At 36.0% G+C, this 22,971-nt stretch overlaps 1 protein-coding gene across 2 annotated transcripts in view; it reads right to left on the bottom strand.

Moving 5' to 3' along the window:
- Positions 1 to 22,971, bottom strand: part of LOC109048706 (neural cell adhesion molecule L1.1-like) — a 36,246-nt gene that overhangs the window by 4,801 nt on the left and 8,474 nt on the right. Inside the window, exons 2-4 of one of the 2 annotated variants that reach the window (XM_042774340.1) lie at positions 3,632 to 3,879; positions 1,554 to 1,568; positions 757 to 859 (exon numbers count right to left, since the gene is read on the bottom strand). In XM_042774340.1, coding sequence (XP_042630274.1) covers positions 757 to 859; positions 1,554 to 1,568; positions 3,632 to 3,752 — 239 coding nt within the window. In that variant the 5' untranslated portion in view covers positions 3,753 to 3,879. The remainder of the gene's footprint in view (positions 1 to 756; positions 860 to 1,553; positions 1,569 to 3,631; positions 3,880 to 22,971) is intronic. The other variant, XM_042774341.1, reaches the window with a different exon arrangement.

Raw genomic sequence — 22,971 nt, 5'->3', positions numbered from 1 at the left:
GAAAAAGAGAAAAGTGTCAGTAGACAGAATTGTGAATGTGCATATGTGCTATGTACAGATGAAAGTTTTGCTGAGTTATTTACAGATGTACAGTCCTCAGGTTAATTCTGTGTTGTTCAGTTGACCCTCCCTGGAGGCTCACATAACAGATGTTTCCATATAATCCACAAGATAAAATAATCAGCCTGTTCAAAAGTCTGCCTTGAGTCTTAATATCATTACCTGGGTGTGATCCACACCTGTTTGTTTTGTAATAGTTGTGTATGAGTCCCTAGTTTGTCTGCTGTTCAGAAAAGGCTTGTATTCTGCATACGTGAAACCTTTCCATTAGGAACTGTGCGGTTTTCACACTGAGGAGGACTGAAGGACTCATACACAACTATTACAAAAGCTGACCACAGATATCAGGGGTGCAGCTGTCTGTAATGACCAAGTGCTCCAGAGGATCTTTACGAGCTGCTTCATGTGTGTTTGATCAGGGCTGGAGCAGAACAGCCCTGCTTTATATAGTGATGTCAGAGAGATCGTCAATCACCAATAATGGTTCATGGGGAAGATCAATGGAAATTTCTCAAAACTATGATGTTCTGATCTGATCTTTGAATTTTCAAGTCCTGGGAGTCAACAGTAGTGCACATTTGTATTTACAGTATCTGACCCATCCGGTTCAATGATTTGAAACAAGGGTGACACAGAAAATGTGCAGAAGAAGTGCTGGTTCAGGGATTAATGTTTGTCTCACACTCTCAGACTCACCTGGGTGTCGGCTCTCCACTGGCTTCACAGGCCAGATTGACATCCTCCAGAGAGTAAGCGGTGTGAGACCTGGGTTGAGCTGTGATCTTTGGAGCTTGTTTAACTGGGGGGAAACCATGGTTGTTCAGTGTTTTGAGATAAAGGTAGAGTTACATTTATATCTACATTTAGGCATTTAGCGGACGCTTTTATCCAAAGCGACTTACAAATGAGGACAATAGAAGCAATCAAAATTAACAAAAGAGCAACAAATATGTCATAATAACAATAATAAGTTACAATAATAATAAGAGCTGTAATATGTCTCAGTTAGCCTAACACAGTATACATAGCAAGGGTGTTTTTATAATAAATAAAAAGAAAAACAAGTAGATAGAATAGAAAAAGAATAGGGAACACTGGTGTTAGAGGGCATTTAAAATAAATAAATTAATGAAATAAAAAAATCTAAAGTATAAAAAAAAAGAATAGAGAGTGCTAGAGTTAAATGAAGGATCAAATGAAAATTCACATCTGTTATAAAAAAAAATTAAAAACAGGAGGAATAAATGCTCCTTAACTTTCTCATTGTTTTTTTCTTCCCTAAAACATCTATAAACAATAAAATGAATAAAGTCTGTAAATATATATATATATCTATATCTGTATCTGTTTTAGTGTAATTATACAAAATGATACTGTCTCACAGCACAAGAAAAATCCATTTGTAGTAGCTATAATTCAAAAACTCAACTGTTAGAGATACTCATCAGAGCCAGAAATAAAGGAATACACACAGAGGAAGCTGAAGTACTTACGGTTGTCATATGTGTCTGATAGAGCAGCAGAAGGAAGCAGTGAATGAGAGAGAGAGAGCAGGGTTAGGCAGAGTCATGCAGGCTCAGACTTTGAGGTCTTTCTGTTGATGTGGAACAGCATCCAGTAGAGAAATGGATTTATCAAAGTGTTTTTTCCTAACACAATTCAACAAAGAAATCAAATTCCTAAATGATTCAGTTCATGTAAATGTGTCTGAGGTCAATCCTTTCCTGCGGCTATGCTCCTGTACACCCAAAGATTTAAGAGATCAGGCAACTATCCAGATTTCATTAGACAGAAGGAGTTTAGCACAATATAACCAGCTGTCTGGAGGAGACGAACAATGGAACAAAAGACATTAAGATACATGCTGTTTTTGTCCTGAACACCACAATTGCAAATGTTATATTGATTTTATAGTTCAATAAATAAGTTAAAGGTTTTTGGCCCCTTTGCTAAATTTTACCAAAAAAAAGAAAGGCCAAATTTTACCAAAAAAAAAGAAAGAAAAGAAGACCAATAAAGCCACAGCAGAACTGTTGCGCATTGAAGAACGACTCAATGATTTTTTTTCTCTTTTCTTTTGGGAGTCATTTTTCAGCCAAATTTGTTGTGCAATTAATTAGATTAATGAATCGCCACATTGTGTAATTAATTAGATTAAAAAATTGTTAATTGCTTTACAGCTCTAATTACACTGGTAGTCCAAAATGAGGGATTTTTTTAAAGCTGTGTTTGGCCTTTAGTTGTTTTTGTCACTCAGTGTGTATCTTCTCTTAGTTTCTCATCTTTTGTAATTATGTCATCTGTTACAAGTGTTTTGTTTCCACCCTTATGTTTTAGTTGCTCAGTTTCACTACTGTCTTTGCTTGCCACCTGCCTGAGCAAGAGCTACTGTGTCCTTATTTGTGGATTTTTTTTCTTTAGGTACTATGGAGAGGGGTTACAGATGAAAAGGGCTTTTCAAGCAAGCATCACATTTTGTGGGTGTCTTCTTTAAATCATGGTAAAAATGTATGATAGTCTTCATCTTTTGCTCAGAATTTTTTTTTAAAAGAAAAAAATAAACACGACACATTTTAGGTATGGAGAAAAAAAATAGCATCATCTCTTTTTTTCCCATTGAATCTTTTGCAATTGCATCCTGCTCTCCTTCATCTCTAGGTTCTCCTGCATTACAACAGGCCAAGACAACTAGATGAGCCCCAGAGACATATCCCCTGTAAAGACCTTGTCTCAGACGACCACCGGGACAAGACCACAGGAAACAGATGATTCTTCTGCACAATCTGACTTTGCTGCAGCCTGGAATTGAACTGCTGGTTTCGTCTGGTCAGAGGAGAACTGGCCCCCCGACTGAGCCTGGTTTCTCCCAAGGTTTTTTTCTCCATTCTGTCACTGATGGAGTTTTGGTTCCTTGCATGATGACATCACTGAATTCAAAAATGAAATGCTTTAACTTACAGCGATATCGTTGACTTGATTGCAAATTATTGCACAGATACCATTTAAACTGAACTGAGCTGCATGATGACATCACTGAATTCAATGATGAACTGCTTTAACTGTCATTTTGCATTATTGACACACTGTTTTCATAATTAATGTTGTTCAGTTGCTTTGACACAATCTGTTTTGTTTAAAGCACTAAATAAATAAAGGTGACTTGACTTGACTTGACATTACAGAAGACGTGACCCTGAACAAGGATCCAGCACATCTACTTGTAGGCTTCTGGCAAGGTAATAATAAAGCACATGAGGAGTAATCATGATTTGTTTGACAAAACACTGTTTGTACATTATGCATGATTAGTGAATGAGACACAGTGTCTTTGAAAAAATCTTTGCAAATTATATGTCTGATTAAAAATAATTTCTTAACATACCACCAAATACTCAGTTTTGTGTCAAAAAAAATGTGAAACTGCACCCAGGTGGTGTTTGTTAATCGCTATTAAAGGAATGACTGCTAAAAGCTCAACACTTCGCAAAACACTGTAATTTAATATAATGTGCAGACATCATACAAGAATCTTTCTGAATGAGGTTTAGAGTCCGGATGGGGTGTCACTTACAATCAGGAGGGATTTGAATGTATCCATGTGTTTGTAGCACACTGAGGAAGAGGAGCAGCAGATGAAGATATGTCTTGTTGCGCCCTCTTCTGCCTGCCGGCTGACACTGAACTAGAGGCATTCTGCATCAAACCAGCAGCCACTGCATGAAAACACAGCTGGGTCCAGACAGCCTCCACCGGAGGAAGCACAGACCAAGAGACAGCTGGAGATGTGCCTCACATCAGACTCCACACACTTCTGATGATCTGCAGGAAAGAGACGAGAGGCGGATGAAGGGAGGGCTGTAGCACAATGCAAGTAGAAGACCGAATTAGAACAGATGAACAATTTACCCTAACCCATCAGTTCACATGAAAGCATGCAACAGAGAAATCAAAACAGCAAAGAAGAAATGGCAGTGAAACCAGAAGGTACATAAAAAGACAAAACCTCCATATAACGAAGTACACACACAGACAAAATAAATAAATAAATAAATAAAGAGAGAGAGAAAAGACCAATAAGGACACATTTGGATATTACTTTAAAGAAGAAGAACACTAATATAAGGCAAGTAACACTCTGAACTAAAGCCAGTTTGACGTCTGTTTATTACACATCCAACATATTATAACAGCAACAACAAATCACATAATCATCAACAGATCCTACCAGAACCTAACATGCTCATCTACAACCAGATATTCTAGCAGCCGCATTAATGATCGCTACAGTAGATGGCCAACCAGAATGTGCTTTCTGCCGCCGTGCACGCCGCCGCGTCTGCAAAATGCATTTGCAGCATTTGACCGCTGAGTGGCGCTTTAACCACAAGTTATCAAGCGAACGCTTCAAAGTGATTTTTCACAAATAGCTGTCAGTTTTGCCTCGCCCATGTTACATTTGACAACTGCAGTTGGTGGAAAATGAAAAACACTAGGCCTAGATAAAATATTTCATATTTACCTATGCAAATTTAGTACTTATGAAGTTATGTGCATTTTTCATTTAGAACTAATTTAATCAGGATAAATGGCAAGTCTATGAACCTGTGCTTATATTTGATTTGAAACATTTAACAGGTGTGCAGCATTACTAGTATAATATAAATCATGTGTTATAAAGAAATGGTGGTTTATTTTGCATTGGAGCATTAAAAGCGGTAGCTGTATTTTAGCCTAGGCTACATACATGGATTCGAAATGTCAATATTCTTCCATTACTTAATATTTGTCACAAATACATTTTTAATTTATATATTAATATATAATATATATTTGTCACGCACATACTATGATATTCGTTACCTGTCCTTTATTTTGAAAAAGAACTTGGGGAAAAGATATCTGTTCACTAATTAAGAAATTGTTGTGTATTTTACGAATTCTTTCCTTTATTTTAGTAAAACGTGAGGCATTGTATAATTTTGCTCCCATTATTTAGGCCTAACTAAAACAAGAAATGGATAAATTAAACTTGCCATGATTTAGCTAAATCATTGAAACTGAAAAGAAGGGATGGATTAATAAAACGTCCTCTGATTATATACAGACTGATAGCCTACTGTGTAGGTCTATATACTGCTGTGATCTGTTCTTTCCGTATCATAACATTTTAGAAATTAATTTATTCTAATAACATTTTAGAAATTGCATTCTCAATGAGAACATCACAGAGATTCAGCCCAGTGCAGGTCAGAAATGCACAGGCGGAATGAAGGACAAATCATCAAAACTAATTTAAATGTCATATAATGTTCATTGTCAATATTATCTTATTTAAAAATGTCATGTGTTTCACATAACTTGTGTCACTATCTACTCTGAGAGTGCAAGATTTGGTTGTTCGGCGTGCATGCTGCTGTGCTGAGGAGTTGCATCATTTATTCTTGTTTGTCTATTTTTTCTTCATTACAAATCTTGTTTGTTTTTATTTTATATCATTGCATGTAAAAAATAATTCACTTTGTTATGCATATGCAAAATGTGAAACTGCAATCTTCTTCGCAGTCTGTAGCATTTTATAATTATTTGTATAATTTAACTTAACCTGCTTTGTATCTTTATTATTTAATGTATAAGGGATTTATTAAAAAAAAGAATATGAGAGTAAGTTAAACATGTTCATGACTACGACAAGAACACTAATGATCACCAAATAGGAGCGGCAGATCATTTTAAAATTTCTAATAGCCTTCAATTTACAGATTATAATTGCACCTGTCGGATGTAGACTTGTGAAGATTTATTTTAATGCAGATCCCATACTGTAGCATTAACCTAAAATAAATGTGCTCTTTTACTATTCATATTTAAGTGTTTGTGCGGAAAAGTATTAATGTGCATGCATGACAGGGAGGCGCCTGAATTTTTTTCTGATAATGAAATAATGAAAAACTGGGGTCTCACATACATGAGAAAAAAGGAACCAATTCAAAATGAAAGCAAATACTCCCTGATTATATCATTTGAATGAAGTTTGCATTTCTCTCTAAAGGTGCGTCCAATAGGCTACTAGACATCTCTGTTACCTACAGTTTTTAAAGCATTTATACGCATTTGCATAAATTCAGCTTTCAGAACGGTCCGTAATGGAGAGATGTCACATCCTTAATATTGCTTTTTCCTCTGAAACACAAACATTTAAATTTAAATAAAATGGATATTTAATGTTTTGTGAATGGTCAACCCTTCTCCATTCTGCAGATATTGTTGCTTCTGGTTTGTCTATTGTAAATTACAGAAAGTCTACAAAATATATTGTCTCCCAAAAACCGGGTATTTTTAAAATGTATTTATTTATTTATTATTTTTTTGTGTATGTAATACTCTGTATGCTGTTGCAAAAAATTGCAAAAGCCAAACCAAACGAGGCATTTATCCTAAAACAGATACATTGCCTAAACCTGCTCAGCGAGTTTGAAACGCTCATCAGAAACTCTCCATATGAAAGAGCAAGTGATTCACACCTTTATGTCAAACCCCCACGATGAAGCTAACTACACTGTTAAAAAATCGCTGTAAAAAAATGGCCAAATTTTGACAATAACATGCTGTTTTTCATTAAAACAGTGCATTCTGGGTAATATTCAATGCAGGTGAATGCAAGTCTCTTAATTAATTAATTAATTGTTTACTGACCTGTTGTATATATATATATATATATATATATATATTTGATTTACTATATGAAATTATATAAATATGTAAATTTTCTGCCCCTATATCTTCAATTTTGTGATCATTCTAAATGCATTTTAGCAGACTGAATCACACAGTGAAAGAACGCACTATAAATGCGTGCGCACATCTTTAAAACAATATTTATGATATTATCGCAGACGATATATATCGCACACTCAGCACCTGGGCCGGACTTACCATTGGGCTTGAGTGGGCCCCGCCTTTGCCCGTTTATGTTTGTTTGATTTGTTCATTATTATACGCTATTCAGAATTCATTCATTATTAACTGCATTTCCACTGCGCAGGCGAGCAGTGTTGCCAAGTCAGCGGTTTCCCCGTGGAATTTGGCTACTTTAACACTGTTTCTGCGGGTTGATTTTCATGTCCGCGGGTTTAAGCGACCACAAGAACGTGATATTTATTCCCTAAAATGTGATTTTTACCAGGGGACCCCTCGAAATGCGATTGGGTTAGTTTAGGCTAGTTTTGAGTACCAATTGGGCAGGTTTTGTCGTGAAAACATGGCAACCATGCAGCGCAAGATCTAAACGGGTAAGCTGAGGCTACTACAGCTTATAACTACAACTAGACCTTCAAGTTCACAATCAAACAGCATAAACTGGTATTCATAAACTGACATTTCACATAGAAGGACACTGAATCGCGTTTGCATCAATTGGTTTGTTATCAAATGGCTACTTCAGCTCCATTAAGCTTTTAGCCCAGAAGAGCGCACATTTATAAAGATAATCATAAATTCTCAAATGTTCACACCTCATTTCTTTACAGAGGATGATTTTTATTAATTATATTAATGTTGCACTAAATTATGCGATCATCTGATGAGTTTTGAGCGCTCTTTCTTGTCTTACTGCCATTACACATAGTGGGGAAGATATGTCATTAAAATGATTTTAAATAAAAAATGACTATTTAATGAGTTTCTGTTTTTATAACATAGCTATGCCTATGATGTAGGACTTAGCCTATCACACAAACAAGTCCATTTTTTATATATATATATATATATATATATATATATATATATATATATATATATATATATATATATATATATATATATATATATATATGCAAGATCGCAAATGTATAGTAAACAACAACCTACAGAATTCCGTTTTGCTATGTCAGAAAGAAAATAGAACAAACAGCAGAACCGCTGCATCTCCAAAGTGTTTTGTTCCTCAGGGTTACACGGACCAGTAAATGATTCAAAGAAGTCGTTTGCAAAGTTAAATGAATCAGCTTTTTAAAACGAATTGTTTGATTCGACTCACTCATTAAGACAGTCACTTGCTGCCACCTACTGGCGGTTGTTGTTTCATATTTAAATAAAAGTAGCTTATTTTATATTTTTAATATTTCCACATTAAAATGTTATATTTAAACTTAACAGTTATGCACAATCCATCTATAAATTTTGTTGATAGTGACTTAATTTGATTTTTAATAGCCAGCATGTCTTTTTATTTGATTGAATTTATTGATTAAATAAGAACCTGACATAAGAGGACACAGATATAACAATAACTTTTATAATACTAATAAGCCAACATCCATTTTTTTTTTTTTGCTCAAAGTTATTTCAGTGTTTTGATTTCTCAACTGAGAGAACACATCCTGTTTATTATATTATAATGAATATTTAATATTACATTTAAATTATGACTATAGCCTAGACATGATGCATATTAATTGTACTGTTTACAAACCTCAAAGCATGTTTGTTCATTTTGTGTTACTCCATAATGATGTTCTATTTGAGGGCATTTGTAGTGTAGGTATAGGGCCCAAACATAACCTCAAGCCCAGGGGCCCCCGCCTGCCTAAGTCCTGCCCTGCTCAGCACCACTGTCTTTTTGGCTAATTTGTGCAAAACCTCTTGCTAAAATGTCAAAGCTTTATTTTAACCGCCAATGCAGCGATGCAATTATTTAGCTTACCTCTACATGCTTGCGAAGGGTTGATGTCTTGTTGAGATTTTATAAGCCGCTAGTTTGGTCTCTCTAGGCAAACACAGCTTACACTGCATAATAGAGCATAAATATGGCCAGAGGTTCACTTCATTTCCTTCGAGTTCAACTTCAGAATATGACGGGGTTTAGTTTTCAGCGGTGTCTGCACCACTAACACCTGTTTTGTCAGTCTGCATCTTTCTTGTGATTTTAGCGCCAGTTTGCCCTCCTGCCCATTATTTACTGCAGCAGTTTCCAGGAAGCTTTTTTTTTTTTAACTCAGTAATTAATGTGTTTTAAAATGTAGCAAAGTACAATACTTCAAACAAAATATACTTAAGTAAAAGTAAAATTACAGATTTTAAAAATTACTTTAAAAAGTAGAAGTACACAAAAAAGCTACTCAATTACAGTAACGCGAGTAAATGTAATTCGTTACTTTCCACCTCTGTTCAGGAGGTATGACAGAATATATTAGTAATTGATTAGCTAACTGTTACTTAACACAATCATAAAATTGTATTACATACTGATCAGTTAACACATCTTCCTTAGTAGTCAACAGTAGTGTGTTAAGTGTTAATGAATAATTACCTGTTAGTTCTTCAATAATTCCTTATTAGTTATGCGGTAAGTAATAAATAGTATTCTAAAGTGTTACCAAATTATTAATTGAACAAAAACTTTTCTTAAATATGAACCAAAGCACAATCATACATTATTGACATCTTACTGTCATTATTAGCGCTTCATGGATCCAGTCTTACATGTATTCTGAAGCTTATTGTGAATATAAGTGAAAGTCATGGGCAGCTGTGGCCTAATGGTTAGAGTCTTGGACTTTTAACCAGAAGGTCGCAGGTTTGAGTCTTGGTGCTGGCAGGAGTTGTAGGTGGGGGAGGGAGTGAATGAACAGTGTTCTCTTCCACCCTCAATACTCATGACTGAAGTGCCCTTGAGCAAGGCACTGAACCCCCAGTTGCTCCCCGGGCGCTGGATATAACTGCCCACTGCTCCGGGTGTGTGTTCACGGAGTGTTCACTTCTCACTGCTGTGTGTGTGCACTTGGATGGGTTAAATGCAGAGCACCAATTCTGAATATGGGTTACCATACTTTTCAATTAAAAACCCAACTGCATTCATATAAAACCATCAGTTTTGGACATGGCGAAGCTAAACTGCACCTGATTTTAGAGCTTTGCATTTCAGCCCGAGCTCAACTTTTCCCTGTTCATGCAGACGAGACGGCAAGTGCATCCTGTTTGTTTTCTCTATGTAACAAAAGACACAACAGTTTGTTGATACTGTGAGTGCACACAAAAATAAGAGTAGACCATTTACAGTTCTGAATGAAGTATTAGTCTTATCTGGACCAGCAAAAATGACGGCTTAGATATATGGCTAACAGCGCACTTTTATTTGGGTTAAATGTTTAAGCTAACATTATACTATGCTTTAAGTATTTAACATCTACAGATTTTATTTTAAGCAAGTCGTGATTATTTGAGAATGCTAAATTGATCAAACGTGATCAACTCAGCTGTCTGCTGCTATCTGCTTGGTCATCACTTAAAACAACAACTTGAATTTAACAAACAAAAATGTTCCAATTTTTTTTTTTCTAAATTAATTAATTATGAAACAATAAGAAATATAACTTTGCAATTAAAAACAAAACTGACCTATTTTAATGGCTGCAACAGCAGCTGTGTAATTAGGAAGCAAAAAAGAGAGAAAATAGACACGGGCTCCAGTCGGACTCGGGCCAAGAATTGGTGGTAAGCTGTCAGCCAAGGGCTGCTATGGGGCCTAGATTAGAGGTCCATGCAGGCCTATACCAGATTTATGCATTTGGAAATGAATTTTGTGAGTCAGGGGTTGTTTTCTTATTAAATGAGAAAATTCTTAAGTTTTATTTTGTTGTCTAATTCATTTTTCTTTTTTTTCTTTTTTTTACAGATTACCCCAATCTCTCGCATGCCCAAACTTTGTATGCTAAACCGTATTATTATCAGTATTATTATTATTATTAAAAAAAAAAAATGTTTAATTATTATTTAAATGTTTTAATTAATACAAAGGATTGATGAAAAGTGATAAATGTATTAATTCAGGGACATAATTTTCGGCATGTCATGGGCTCTGTATACGGGAATAAATGTGTAGATAACGAATAAGTATGTGTGACCTGCTGAAATACACCAGCGAATTATTTCAAGCCTTTCATTGTGCTTTCATAATTTGTGGCATTAATGTGAGTGCCAAAATATGTTAGAACAAGGCCTAGCCTATAACACTCATCAATAAGCCACATTTTGAATCATTTTATTTTTTTTATGGCATAGGCTAATGCACACCTCCTTAAGTATAATCTAAACATTCCGAGTTAATATTCTACTTTTTGTATGATTACTAGGTGTTTTCATGTCATGGTTTTAGCCAATGCCTATGTTGTGAGTCAGAGTAAATTGCGATGCAAATAGAGTGTCATGAACGTGCAGCCTTGTACAGAGAGGACCAACGACCAAGGTCAGGATTTTTTGTTCAAAACTTATGTCATGTCAGCTCCTTAATACAGCATAAGGAAATTGTGTAGTTTTAATGTTTTTTTTTTATTTATTTTTTTATAATGACTGTTTAATAACAATAATATGCAGTAAGAGCCTTTTGTGTAAATTATTATTATTATTTCTTTTTCATTTTTGCTGCATTAGGCTGCAGCTAAAATTTTTCTGATTAAGGATGTTATAATGTTATATTATAGTGTTATTGTTGTTTTATTTCCTTATTTAATCTCAGTTTACAAAACAAAATATAAATTTCAGTCAGTTTGCAAACTGTCCCTTTGTGCCACCTGGCGGTAGTTTCATGAACGACTTTAACACGCGACTGACTTGCCGTTAACGCCGTGGCTCTGCAGCGGTACACGTAGCTGTATTAGGCATTTTGGTTGGCCACCTACTGTATATTATACTGTATATCTTAATTACATTAGAAATCTATTACTTTCTTACTTTTACTGAAGTGAATGTAATTTAAAGATTTACTTGAGTACAAGTACGTACTACATTTTTGATGTTCTTAAGTATTAAAGGTAAAACAAACAACAACTTTTATTTATGAAATTAAGTGCAGTAAAAAAAAAAGAAATATGACATTATGTTTGGAATGTAGTGAAGTAAAGTTTTCCAAAGAAAAACACTCTGATAAACTATAAATAATTTTTACATTTCCTTGAGCAAAGTACAAATACTTCACTACTGTCCACCTCTGACCCCATCACTCAAAGCTGTTCCCGCTCCGCTAAAGATCCACTGATCCACATTAGTCAGTGGTTGATCTGCTGAATTAGCAATTAGTTGGTAGTTTGTTTTCGTCAGTAATGACTCGGCCTTCAAAAAGTGTTGTACAAAATATCCATGTTCTTAGAATTATAATGTCTAATCAAATTATTGTACCTGATCAGATCTAATATAGATAACACCACATTTGCTGTTGTTGGCACACTTTGTAGACAAAGAAATGACAGAGAGAGAAAGAGCGAAGGGAGGCTTCTAAAGACAGTTCAACATTGCAAACATGAATACAAAGCTCCAGCAAGCCAGCAGGTTATAGAATATTTATCAGTTTATCACACTTTAATTCTTTTAATCAAGTATATTTCCCGTAATAATCACCTGTCTTGATACTAATAATCTATAACACATCATATTTTATTAAAACATATTAATAGTACGCCTATAAATAGTTTAAAAATATAGTATTAATTTTCTAAATTAGTTGTCTATTAGTATATAATATAGATTTATGCTGTAAAATATTAACTTTTTACTATTGTGGTCCTCAAGATAAGGGAAAATGACGCAGAAGTACAAATGAAAGTATCTATCCAGTTCAAATTAAAGTATTCCTATCATTTTAAATGATCAGAATGTTTCTATGACAAAGGGTTCAAAAAATATGGCTTTTTATTAAAAAATGTGTTTCCCATGGCTCAGTTTGCCCCGGGTTAGGGGTAAGTTGACCTGAGTCAACCGCGTAAGATGCACCATCTGGGTGTAAAATGACCATCTAACAAAAAAATAAACAAAACCAAAATAAAAAAAAAAAAATATAAAAACGTATTTAATAATTTCCTTCTACAAACAGTCATATTTATTTTCTTAAAGTTGATCAAATGAAGTTTAAATTTCAATATTTAATTGTTTTGTTTCTGAAACAATATGTTGAAAACCAAAGTTGTAGCCTTCCTAAAAACAGACTAAACAGAGAGTTTGTTGACCATTAGTGACTACAGGTGGAAAGATATTTTTATTTATTCATTTTTATTTGTTTTCATAGCAATATCTGGCAACACAGCCAGACTTAAACTGATAGTAATCAGATAAGCCCACAGACATTTGCCCACTTAAGGTAAGGCAAAAAAAAAAAAAGCCACATCATGATATTATCTGTCAGAAACGTTATCAATGCTATCAAAGCAACAGTAGCATATAACACTAGTGCAGAGGTCTGTAGAACAAGCATGTTACGTATATGGTATTTCCATATTGTGGTTAAATTAAAGCAATGGTTATTAATGAAAACTATAACAGTAATAGGCCTATGGTATTGCTGAATGAATAATAAACAACTGATAAAATGATATACCTCTAACCTGTAATTGTACATCAATGTGATATAATTTAACAAGCTCATTTCCGCCAAAACAGAGAAAACATCTTTTAACAAACCTCTACATATCTGTATAAAGTGTTTAGTGTGTATAATGAGTGGGTTATTCTAGCACATTTCCCACCCAGACCACACTAATTTCCAAACCCTGGCTACGGCCGTGGTGCCTTCCTTTCCCCCAATGTGTTTCTCCTTTTCTCAGTCTGGCAGAAATGATAGGTGGTTCCAAAACACATGGTCACATGACAGTAAAAGTGTACAGTTGCCAAGATGCAGGGGGTGGCTCAACTTACCCCGACTTCCACTGAAGATGAGACAGAAGCAGGCTCAGAGAGAGAGGGAGAGCCCACTCTTATCAAAACATCTACAATAAAGTCAGTTATTACAGAGTGTGCTGTCTTCTCTTTTAAACTGGATCATTTGTATTAACAAGCACCCACCCTCCTTGCTTTTTGGTTTGGGCCCCTGCCCCTCAAATGTCTGTAAACAGCCCTGATTTTATCTATATGCTGTATTATCTTTTTCTAAATAACTATATGAATTCAATTTAAATGTAAAATCTGAGAATAATAAATTAATACTTACTTGTGTATGTGTTTAAAGTACTGCTTGGATTATCATAGCTACTTTTTAAAGTAATAACTCTCCTTTCTTTGTCTTGTTCTGAACATGAGCAGTAGGGAGGGGGCAGCACTGTGTGTGTGTGTGTGTGTGTGTGTGTGTGTGTGTGTGTGTGTGTGTGTGTGTGTGTGTGTGTGGTGTGTGGTGTGTGTGTGCGCACTGAATATTGAGCAGCAGTGGCAGCTGTGGTGGTAAGTGCCATTAATGGATGAAATGGGGGAGCGACATTTATCGTTCTGTCCATGAGTCCATCCATCTGTATTTGTTTTGCAGACAGTTGGTTCGATCATCCTGAGTCGTTGGATTCGCTCTCTCTGTTTCGTCTGTCTGCCACACCCTGCACTTTTTCTAATGAATCATACACTTTTAATGAGTCTACATTGTGTGTGTGCGTGCATGATTTTAATGTGTGCTAATATTACATCAATAATTTACATGTAAATATAATCCCATCAGTGTGTTTTTAGGCAGAAACCAGCATAAGGCTGTTCCCGCCAAACACGCTGCTGTGAAGAATACGAGAGCATTCAAGCACAGCACACTGCCTCCTTTTCATCTCCATTTCCATGACAACGGAATCCCCTTGGAATCCCCCACACAGGAGGAACATACGGATACCTGCTGGGGTGGAGTCAGACATGTGTCAAGCAGCCTAGCACTGATGCTAATGCTGCGGATGTGTACACACTGCTCTCACGGGTGGCTCTGCAGCTGGATACTATTGTGCACACAGACTGCAGAAACCACACTATGCAGGCTCTGACTCCCATTCACCACAAGCAACTCTTGCAACCAGCTTAAAAAAACAGACTCCACAACTGACTGAAAGCAGCGGACAGGCAGCCACCTGTATGGATGGGTTCCACAGAGCCGCCATCAGGTCACAGACAGACCCTCCAGCGTCCAGTGGCGAGCATCCCGTGCCGGAGACCATGCTGCTATACTGGCTGTGAAGTCTCTTGGACAAATGGGTCCCTCCTAGACATTACACTGGCTGCAAGGCCCTTAAATGGTGTATTCCTGCCAGAGCCTGATTAGAAAACCTACACATTAAACTTATAAGTCATCTTACTCATGTAAATATAATTGACATTTAAATGAAGTTCCTAATAATTTGTAAAGAAACAAAGCTATTTTGTAGCTAGAATGTGAAGAATCTAATACTTCTTCAACCTCTCAATATAGGCCCTACTAGACATGCAAATAATAAACGGGAAAAAGTAAGTAAATAAACCTTTTCCATGTTGTACAATACAGCAGGCTGTTTTACAGTAGTGGTAACACATCGCGATAGAGAACTGATAGCAACACCAAGTCGTACTTTCATGTAACAGCTGCGGCTCCGGACCAACCAAAAGACATGAAATTTTCAATTGGTTAGACCAGTGTTTAGTGTCAGATTTTGCCCTCATCACTCGTACACAGCGCCATCTGGAACGTCCAAGCACTCAGACTGTTCACTCTCATTACAGCACACACAGAGATTGCCAGAATTATATGAGCCCCATATTTCCAACACACCCTTGCCAAATTTAACTCAAGTAATCCTGACCCTAGAAGGGCCCTCTGAACAAAGTGCAGGAGCAACCCCATGTGTGTTTCCCATTCAAGCCTCCTCGATGTTACATGTCAGGCTGTCAGAATCATGTTCACATTTACTTTGAAATCCAGCACTCTGACTCCTGTGCAGATATTTTCTGATAAGTTCTGTCCTTTTGTGTTATGTGCACTATCATGATCTCTCTACATACTCGTCAAATAACACGAACCACAAGTTAGGGATTGCAAAGTGACGTAAATTAAAAGTAGACACTATTCACTAACACCGGTGACCTCCAGCTCGGACCTCAATAAGTTACACTGCATGCATTATCATCATACTATCTTTTGATCCTTAACAGAAACTGCGTGAATATTGAAATGATATCCCGCCATGTCTGCATTATAGAGCTGGACTGAGCCTTGGTGTTCTTCTCCCAGAGCTCCTGTATCATGAATCATTTCCTGGAAGGACTTCTGGAATTTGTTCATGTATGATGTGCCCCAAATTCAGCTCACAGACCGTTGAGACACACACACAACCCCACCCACAGACACACACCAAACTGGCAGTAGACATTGGGAATAAATGTCAGTCAACTGCTGGCTATTCATCCCGGGGGGTGTCCCTGTTTGGCCTGATATAGTATGAAGTAATAAGTAGGCAGTTGCCTCAAATAACAAGGCATTAACATAACATGTAAAACTGAAAACACCTCTATCTTGTACATTACTGATGAAAAAACATAAAAATGAGAAAAAAAGAAAACATAACTATTTTTCCAGTTAACAACGATCTTTGAGCCAAACAGACTAAGGGCTTCATTTACACTGCAGGTCTTGATGCCCAAATCCGATTTCCTGACTATAAAATCCGATTTTTTTGACGACACCTCGCTTACATCATCTTTATAAGCTGACTCCGAAGTCCAGATTTTTGCATTTACAACAGCTATATCGCAACTTGTCCTCTGGCTAAAAATTACCAAACGTAGGACCGTATCGTCCGCCGGGAAAAGGGAAGTTTACATTCATCACGAAATACAATGGATGCAGATTGCAAATAAAATTATAAATTGTTTTTGCTTTCCCTACATTTGAATCCCCCTATATCACATAGGGCTATCCAACAAAATCAAGCTCAAGCAAAACAGTGGTCTCGTACGGCGGAGAAAAAACGCTTAACCGTGCCCTCCCCATAATCTCAGTGAAATGTCCTCGTTTCATCGCGCCTATAATAATCCTGTGATTTCAGTACCACCGAGTTGACTTCACTTTTTTTTATGAGTCGACTCACATTTACTGGGGAATATCGATTTGTCTGCTTACTGGCACACGCAAATCACGTACCGATTCAAAGCCGATTTATTACCACATATTAATGATGCTGAATCCATCTGAGAAAATCCTAATCCATGCGTTTTTTTTTTTTTCCGTTGCTACACTCACTGGTCACTCCGCTCTGTGCCACATGAGAGAAAAAAATCGGAATTGGGTCACTATGAACCATGCAGTGTAAATGGGGCCTAAGAAATATCAAAAATTATATCCCAGCTTTGAAAGGTGAATGCACTATATATATAAACTAATTATCCAATGTGGTTTGAGTTTTAATTTAAATGGAAATAAAAATCTTCCAGTTTCAGTTCGGCCCCACCAAGAAGTGAGAACATTTTTACTGTAAGTTATTATAGTACTTCGCTGGTATATTATGCTGCCAACTGTTTAAGGGCCAAGGGAGAAGCGGGGAACCAGTGGAACAGACTCTGCTTTGATGGAAGATTAAAAGAGAATCACAGACTTTGGGAGACATAGTTATTGGGCTAAAGTCTCTTGTAAAGAGTGATCTACGTTAGAACCATAATGAAGAAAACCATCTGTAGATTATACACAGAGATAGAAATCCCTGCAGAATAATGTGAACAAACGTGTTACAGATTTATACTGTTCTAACAGAAACTGCAATTACAGACACGCACTGAGAAATGCTTAAAAGACTCTTGTAATTTATGCATTTTGATTGCAAATGATTTGGGAAAAAAAAAAGTTTGTCCGACATTTTATACCACTATCCCGATCAACCGAAAGTGATATAAATATATAGTCAGTGCAGAGCAAAACTTATTTCACGTTGAGTCCTCTTAATTTCCGTATCACTTTATACACTACAGAGCTTATTGTGTCAAATCAAGTCAATGCACCACTCTTCATCTTTATCTCTACTATCTAGGCTCCTTTCTTAACACATATCAAAAGAGTGTGGCAAAGCAACCTGAACACCATGAACTTATGAAACAGTGTCAATCATGCCCAACAGGACAGGTAATAGCAGGTGCACCGTCCCATGAATTCATGATTGTATCACGACATGTCTGCAACGCTCCGCGTGCATTTAGATACTCGATGCGCATCTATCCTGTGCAATCTAATTTGCGACACCATTCATCAGACCGCTTTACCACGCGGTTATAATCCCCGGTCAATTGACAAAAAGTGGATTGCCACATCTGATCCATGATACAAGCACAGCCAAAGCGCGATTTTAAAAAACACACTCTCGACACCATCCAGATGGTATAAACAAATTCTGCGTCTATTTTTATGCAGCCACCAACAGTGACCAAAAGGAGTTTTCGCGCGATCGCCGTTCGACAGTGAATGTTTGAAGCACAATATTCTAAACAAAAACTGACAGAACAGCAAGTCGGATGAGCCCGTCAGCACAGAGAACACGGGGGACCACCAGGCACAGATTGGACTCCTTGCCCCATAACAAAAAAGAAAAACAAAAAAAAATCTCCGAGGGTTATTCATGGGGGAATTCCAAGTTTCACAATATAACATACTGATGATGGGAACCTCAAACTGAAAGACAGGGAAGAGTTCAGACAGAGGAGCTGGTCGCGTGATTAAGGAATAAGATGGCAGTCACATACAGAGGAAACGCTTACCCATTCAAATTCCGCGTAGCCCGATCTTCAGCCGTTCCTTTGTAAGGAAGCAATGGCAATCTACGGCTAATCATGAGTCCCTTTCAGTTCTTATTTCAGGTCTTAACCTTTCAAAGTTCTACCTTTCTAAACTACTACACAGACTTTCCCCCAGCTTTCAATTCAACCAATAAGCACGGCAACATTTATTTTATAGACAAACTTTTTTTTAACTCTATTGTTATTAATATTATTATTTTCGCAAGTGTGTCAGTTTATGTTTTTCTCTCCTTAACTGATTCCTGTAACTCTGAGAAGATAAAAAAAAAAAAAACAAGAAGGAGTTCTGTGGACTTGCTAATATGCTCACTGTTTATTCAGAGTAAATGAGGCAATGAACAAACAAAGACTCGTTCTGTTTGAGGAGGTGAAAGAGGGATGTGTGGAAAGAGAAAGGTCAGAATCAGAGGCAGACCACAGATGAAGATTGAGCCCAAAGAAATCTGGTGAACACTAAAGGCAAGCATTCATCTGAAAAAGATCTGGCCTTTCTCTAGCTTTTTTCTTGGGGTACACGGAGCACTTTAATTCTGCAGCTCTATCTTTTTGAGTCGTATCTCGGGGCAGACTGTTTCGATCAAACAGTATATATACAAAACTTTTCGATTGATTAAACCCTCATAACTAAATTGTTCTTGTCACTCGTCAATCAACTTTCAACTGACATTCAAATTTGAAACAGCAAGCTATGTCTGACTTCTTTCGGCTCCAAAGGATTCATCATGTAATCTAATGCTGATAAAGCATTTTGAAGTACGTTGATGTCGATCTTCAAAAACTCTCATGCGACTGACACTCTTCTCCCCCTCTCACATGAGAACAATTTTCTCCCGCAGTGACGTTTGTCCTGTATGAGCTCTTGTTTTTTATACTTATATGGTATACTTGGGCAATATCAGATGAGGTAGAAGAGTGCTGTTTTCACGAATATCAGCATGACTCCAAATGTGATATTGACTTAATACAATTCAAAAACAACAAGTGACTTATGATTTTACACACAGTAATTGTGTTTTTGCTTTATCCCCTTTTTTTCCTAGCGAGTCTACTGCATTTTGAATTATGGGAGGCACTTCCAGATTGTGACAAGTTCCACTGCAAAAAGACAAATCTTTTTGCTCATATGTGACACAGATCGGATCTGCCCTCTATGACAGTGTAAAACCGGAAAAACTTATAAAATAAAGATAACAAACAAGGAGTGGCTGTCTGCAGCCCTTTGTCTGCGCTGATCTTCATTTACAAATGCGTCATTAAAATGAACTGTAACTCAGTGAATACTCAACCAACAGAGACATGACGAGAGATATCTATAGAAAGCTGACATTTCTACTTTTAAACTAAGCAAGTGCTACCAAAAAACAAATGATTCTGTGATAAAGTAACTCCATATGAAACCAACGCGAATGTCCGTCTTTTTACGTCTCCCTTCATTATATCTAAAGCGACCACGCCCCCACGCGCCGCCGAGCGCGCTATTGATATTATAATCATCCACGTGAAGCTCATGGCGGGTAAACGGCCCATAACAACAAAAAAAGCAGCCAGTTTTTTTACATTTTACTTTGCACTTCGCGCTGAGAGGAATGAGACTGAATTCACCGCAGAAAAGACTCGCTGTGACAAATAAGAAAGAATTCACCTCAAGAACCTTTGGTGGATTATTGATGCAGCGGCTTGATCATGCAGAGATCCTAAACATGAGTAAGTCTCTTTTTTTTTTAATTATCCTACTTGTATTTTTTGTTTTTCACATACGCCTGTACACATTTTACTAGTTAGACTTTTTTTCAAACTATAATTTCCTGACTAAATGTATAATCAAGTGAAATATTATATTAAGTTTCATTCACAGCATCTAAATGTCTCAACCATGCCAGGATGTTTTTTATTTTTTTATTTTTATGTTATATAACATAAACAGCAATACGATATATAAAAAAAAAAATATTCTTGCTAGCCTAATATTTTTGAACCTGCTTGATCATAAAGCAAACCTTTTGTTGATTGTTTACAATTTTACAGAGGTTACTCCCTAAATTTGTGGCTAAGTATCATGGGATGAAGGGAAAATGTGGATATGACGAAAACATTTCCAAATAAATCCATAGCGGAAGCGTTTCTCATCTCTGGGCTACACAGGCATTTGGTCCCTGAATGAATCCGCATTTTGAACAAATTGTCCACATATGACAGCCTCTGAAACTGGTCAATACTAATTTTATATACAGGCACTGGACTAAAAATACATTCATCAGTCATCGCTCGCTCCCAAAATGAATTGAATGGGTCATCTTGTTTGCTAAAAATTAATTACAACAATAAAAGAAAATTTCGTCATGAAACAAGACCATGAACAACAATATCACATTAGAAATTCCAAAATGACATTTCCCTTACGTTCAACTTTCAAAAGTGCATTCATCTTTGCCATGTTACAGTAGGTAGACAACCAGAATGGGTAATACTGCCGCGTGTACCGCCACCGCAGGGCCACGGCGTTAACTGCAAGTCAGTCGCTGTTAAAATCATTCGTGAAAACTACCGCCAGGTGGCGCAAAGGGACGGATTGGGAACTGAATGTAATTGTAAAATGAGAAAAAAGGAGGAAGTAAAACAACAATAACATTATGATATAACATTGTAACATCTTTAAAAACCATTAAAAAATTTACAGTGTGTTAATTTCAAAATGTAGGATAATCTTAGGCTACAGTCTACTCATCAAAAATTAAAAGAAGACCTTTACACAAAGGATCTTATGCATGCTATTGTTATTAAACAGTCCATTAAATATATAAGGCATATATATATATATATAATATATATATATATATATTATACACACACGGATAAAAGCGCTAGATGTTTTCATTTCGGTTCATTCTTGGTTTTAGAAAAAACTTCAGGCTCCATATGCAGAGCGAAAAGAGAACAGTCCAGCATTTAGCAATAATTATTATGTAACTCTGTTTTGATTTTTCAAACTGCTAACACTTTGCATTTTTGAATTATACCCGCCTTTACTGTGTGTGACCAAAAATGTAAGTATTTCTGTTTCAGCTTTTTTATCGCGCTGGAGCCTCATGTGCACAGATTCATAGGAAAACAGTCGTTCACTGTGCCATCCGGGCGCGAGCAGCGGTCCACTTTGGCATATTGCTAATTATGATTTTTTTTTTCGTCGATACTGAAACACACACGAACTACAAAGCCTATTTTTACCTCATGAATAATAGTTAAAGCTTCAAATGGGCAACATCACGAATATGGAAACATTTGGATTTCTCCCAAATGAGAGAGCCAAACCTTACCTTATGTTTCGCTTTAAATTATTATTCTTTTTTTTTTTTTTTATAGCTAAGCCTATATTATTATATACTGCAATTATATTTATCCATTAGACTTATATATTTTTAATTCTTGTTCTGTTCTGATAAATTTGTGAAAATTTAAAGGATTTGTTGTAAAGTGAAGGGAAATAAAAATATCCTGTTGGCACATTATAACATTATTATTTCTGAATGTAATAAAATGCAACTTATACAAAAAATAAATAAATAAATAAATAAATAAATAAATAGGCGATTAATCGGTTAAAATTTGTTCCTGTGGGTTAACGGTAATTATAATTATTATATACCTAGGAACAGAGTCTGGGCCTAATCTAGGCATTCCAGGTTTTTTTTTTTTTTTTTTTTCATTGCATCTGAAAATGTCTTTGTGCAGCACATTCACTTCATGCACTCTGGCACAGATCCGCCTCCCGCACTATTCAGCTGTGGACGATTTAAAAATGTTTGATATAAAGGTTGCTGTCCCATTTTATACAGGAATTGTTCATTAAAAAAAAAAATAATAATCGAATTATATTGTTAGTTCTAATTATATTGTTAACTCAAGTTCATTAAGGCTATTTAACATGCACTGTGACAATTTACCCGTTTTAACTTATAAACTCCTTGAGATTTTAGTGTCAGTTTAATAGTACTGAAGTTCAAGTAAAAAAAAAAAAGGTTGTAATTGCTTAAATTATTTTTGTGAATTAATAATATGTTATCATTTGTTTTATTCTTTAAGAAAATAAGGGAAAAAATAAGGGACGATCCAAATAATTGTCTTATTTGTTTTGACTCACCTATTTATGTAAGCTACAATTATTCTAAAAATAATAATAATAATGTCATTAAAAAATGCCATCGGCCTGAGTAAATTTGACCATTATAGAATTGTGACTTTAAAGGTTAGTGATTTTAGGAGGTGAAAATACTGTGAAATTACAAATGGCATGTGATTTTAAAGCATAACAACTGAAGGTCTATGAAACGTTAGCCAATAAAAAAAAAATTTAACAATGGAACTTAAAGTTTTGAA

This window comes from Cyprinus carpio, chromosome A17 (assembly GCF_018340385.1).
Source record: "Cyprinus carpio isolate SPL01 chromosome A17, ASM1834038v1, whole genome shotgun sequence".
NCBI lineage: Eukaryota > Metazoa > Chordata > Actinopteri > Cypriniformes > Cyprinidae > Cyprinus > Cyprinus carpio.
The sequence above is the reverse complement of the archived record's forward strand: the minus strand, read 5'-3'. Positions and strand labels throughout refer to the sequence as shown.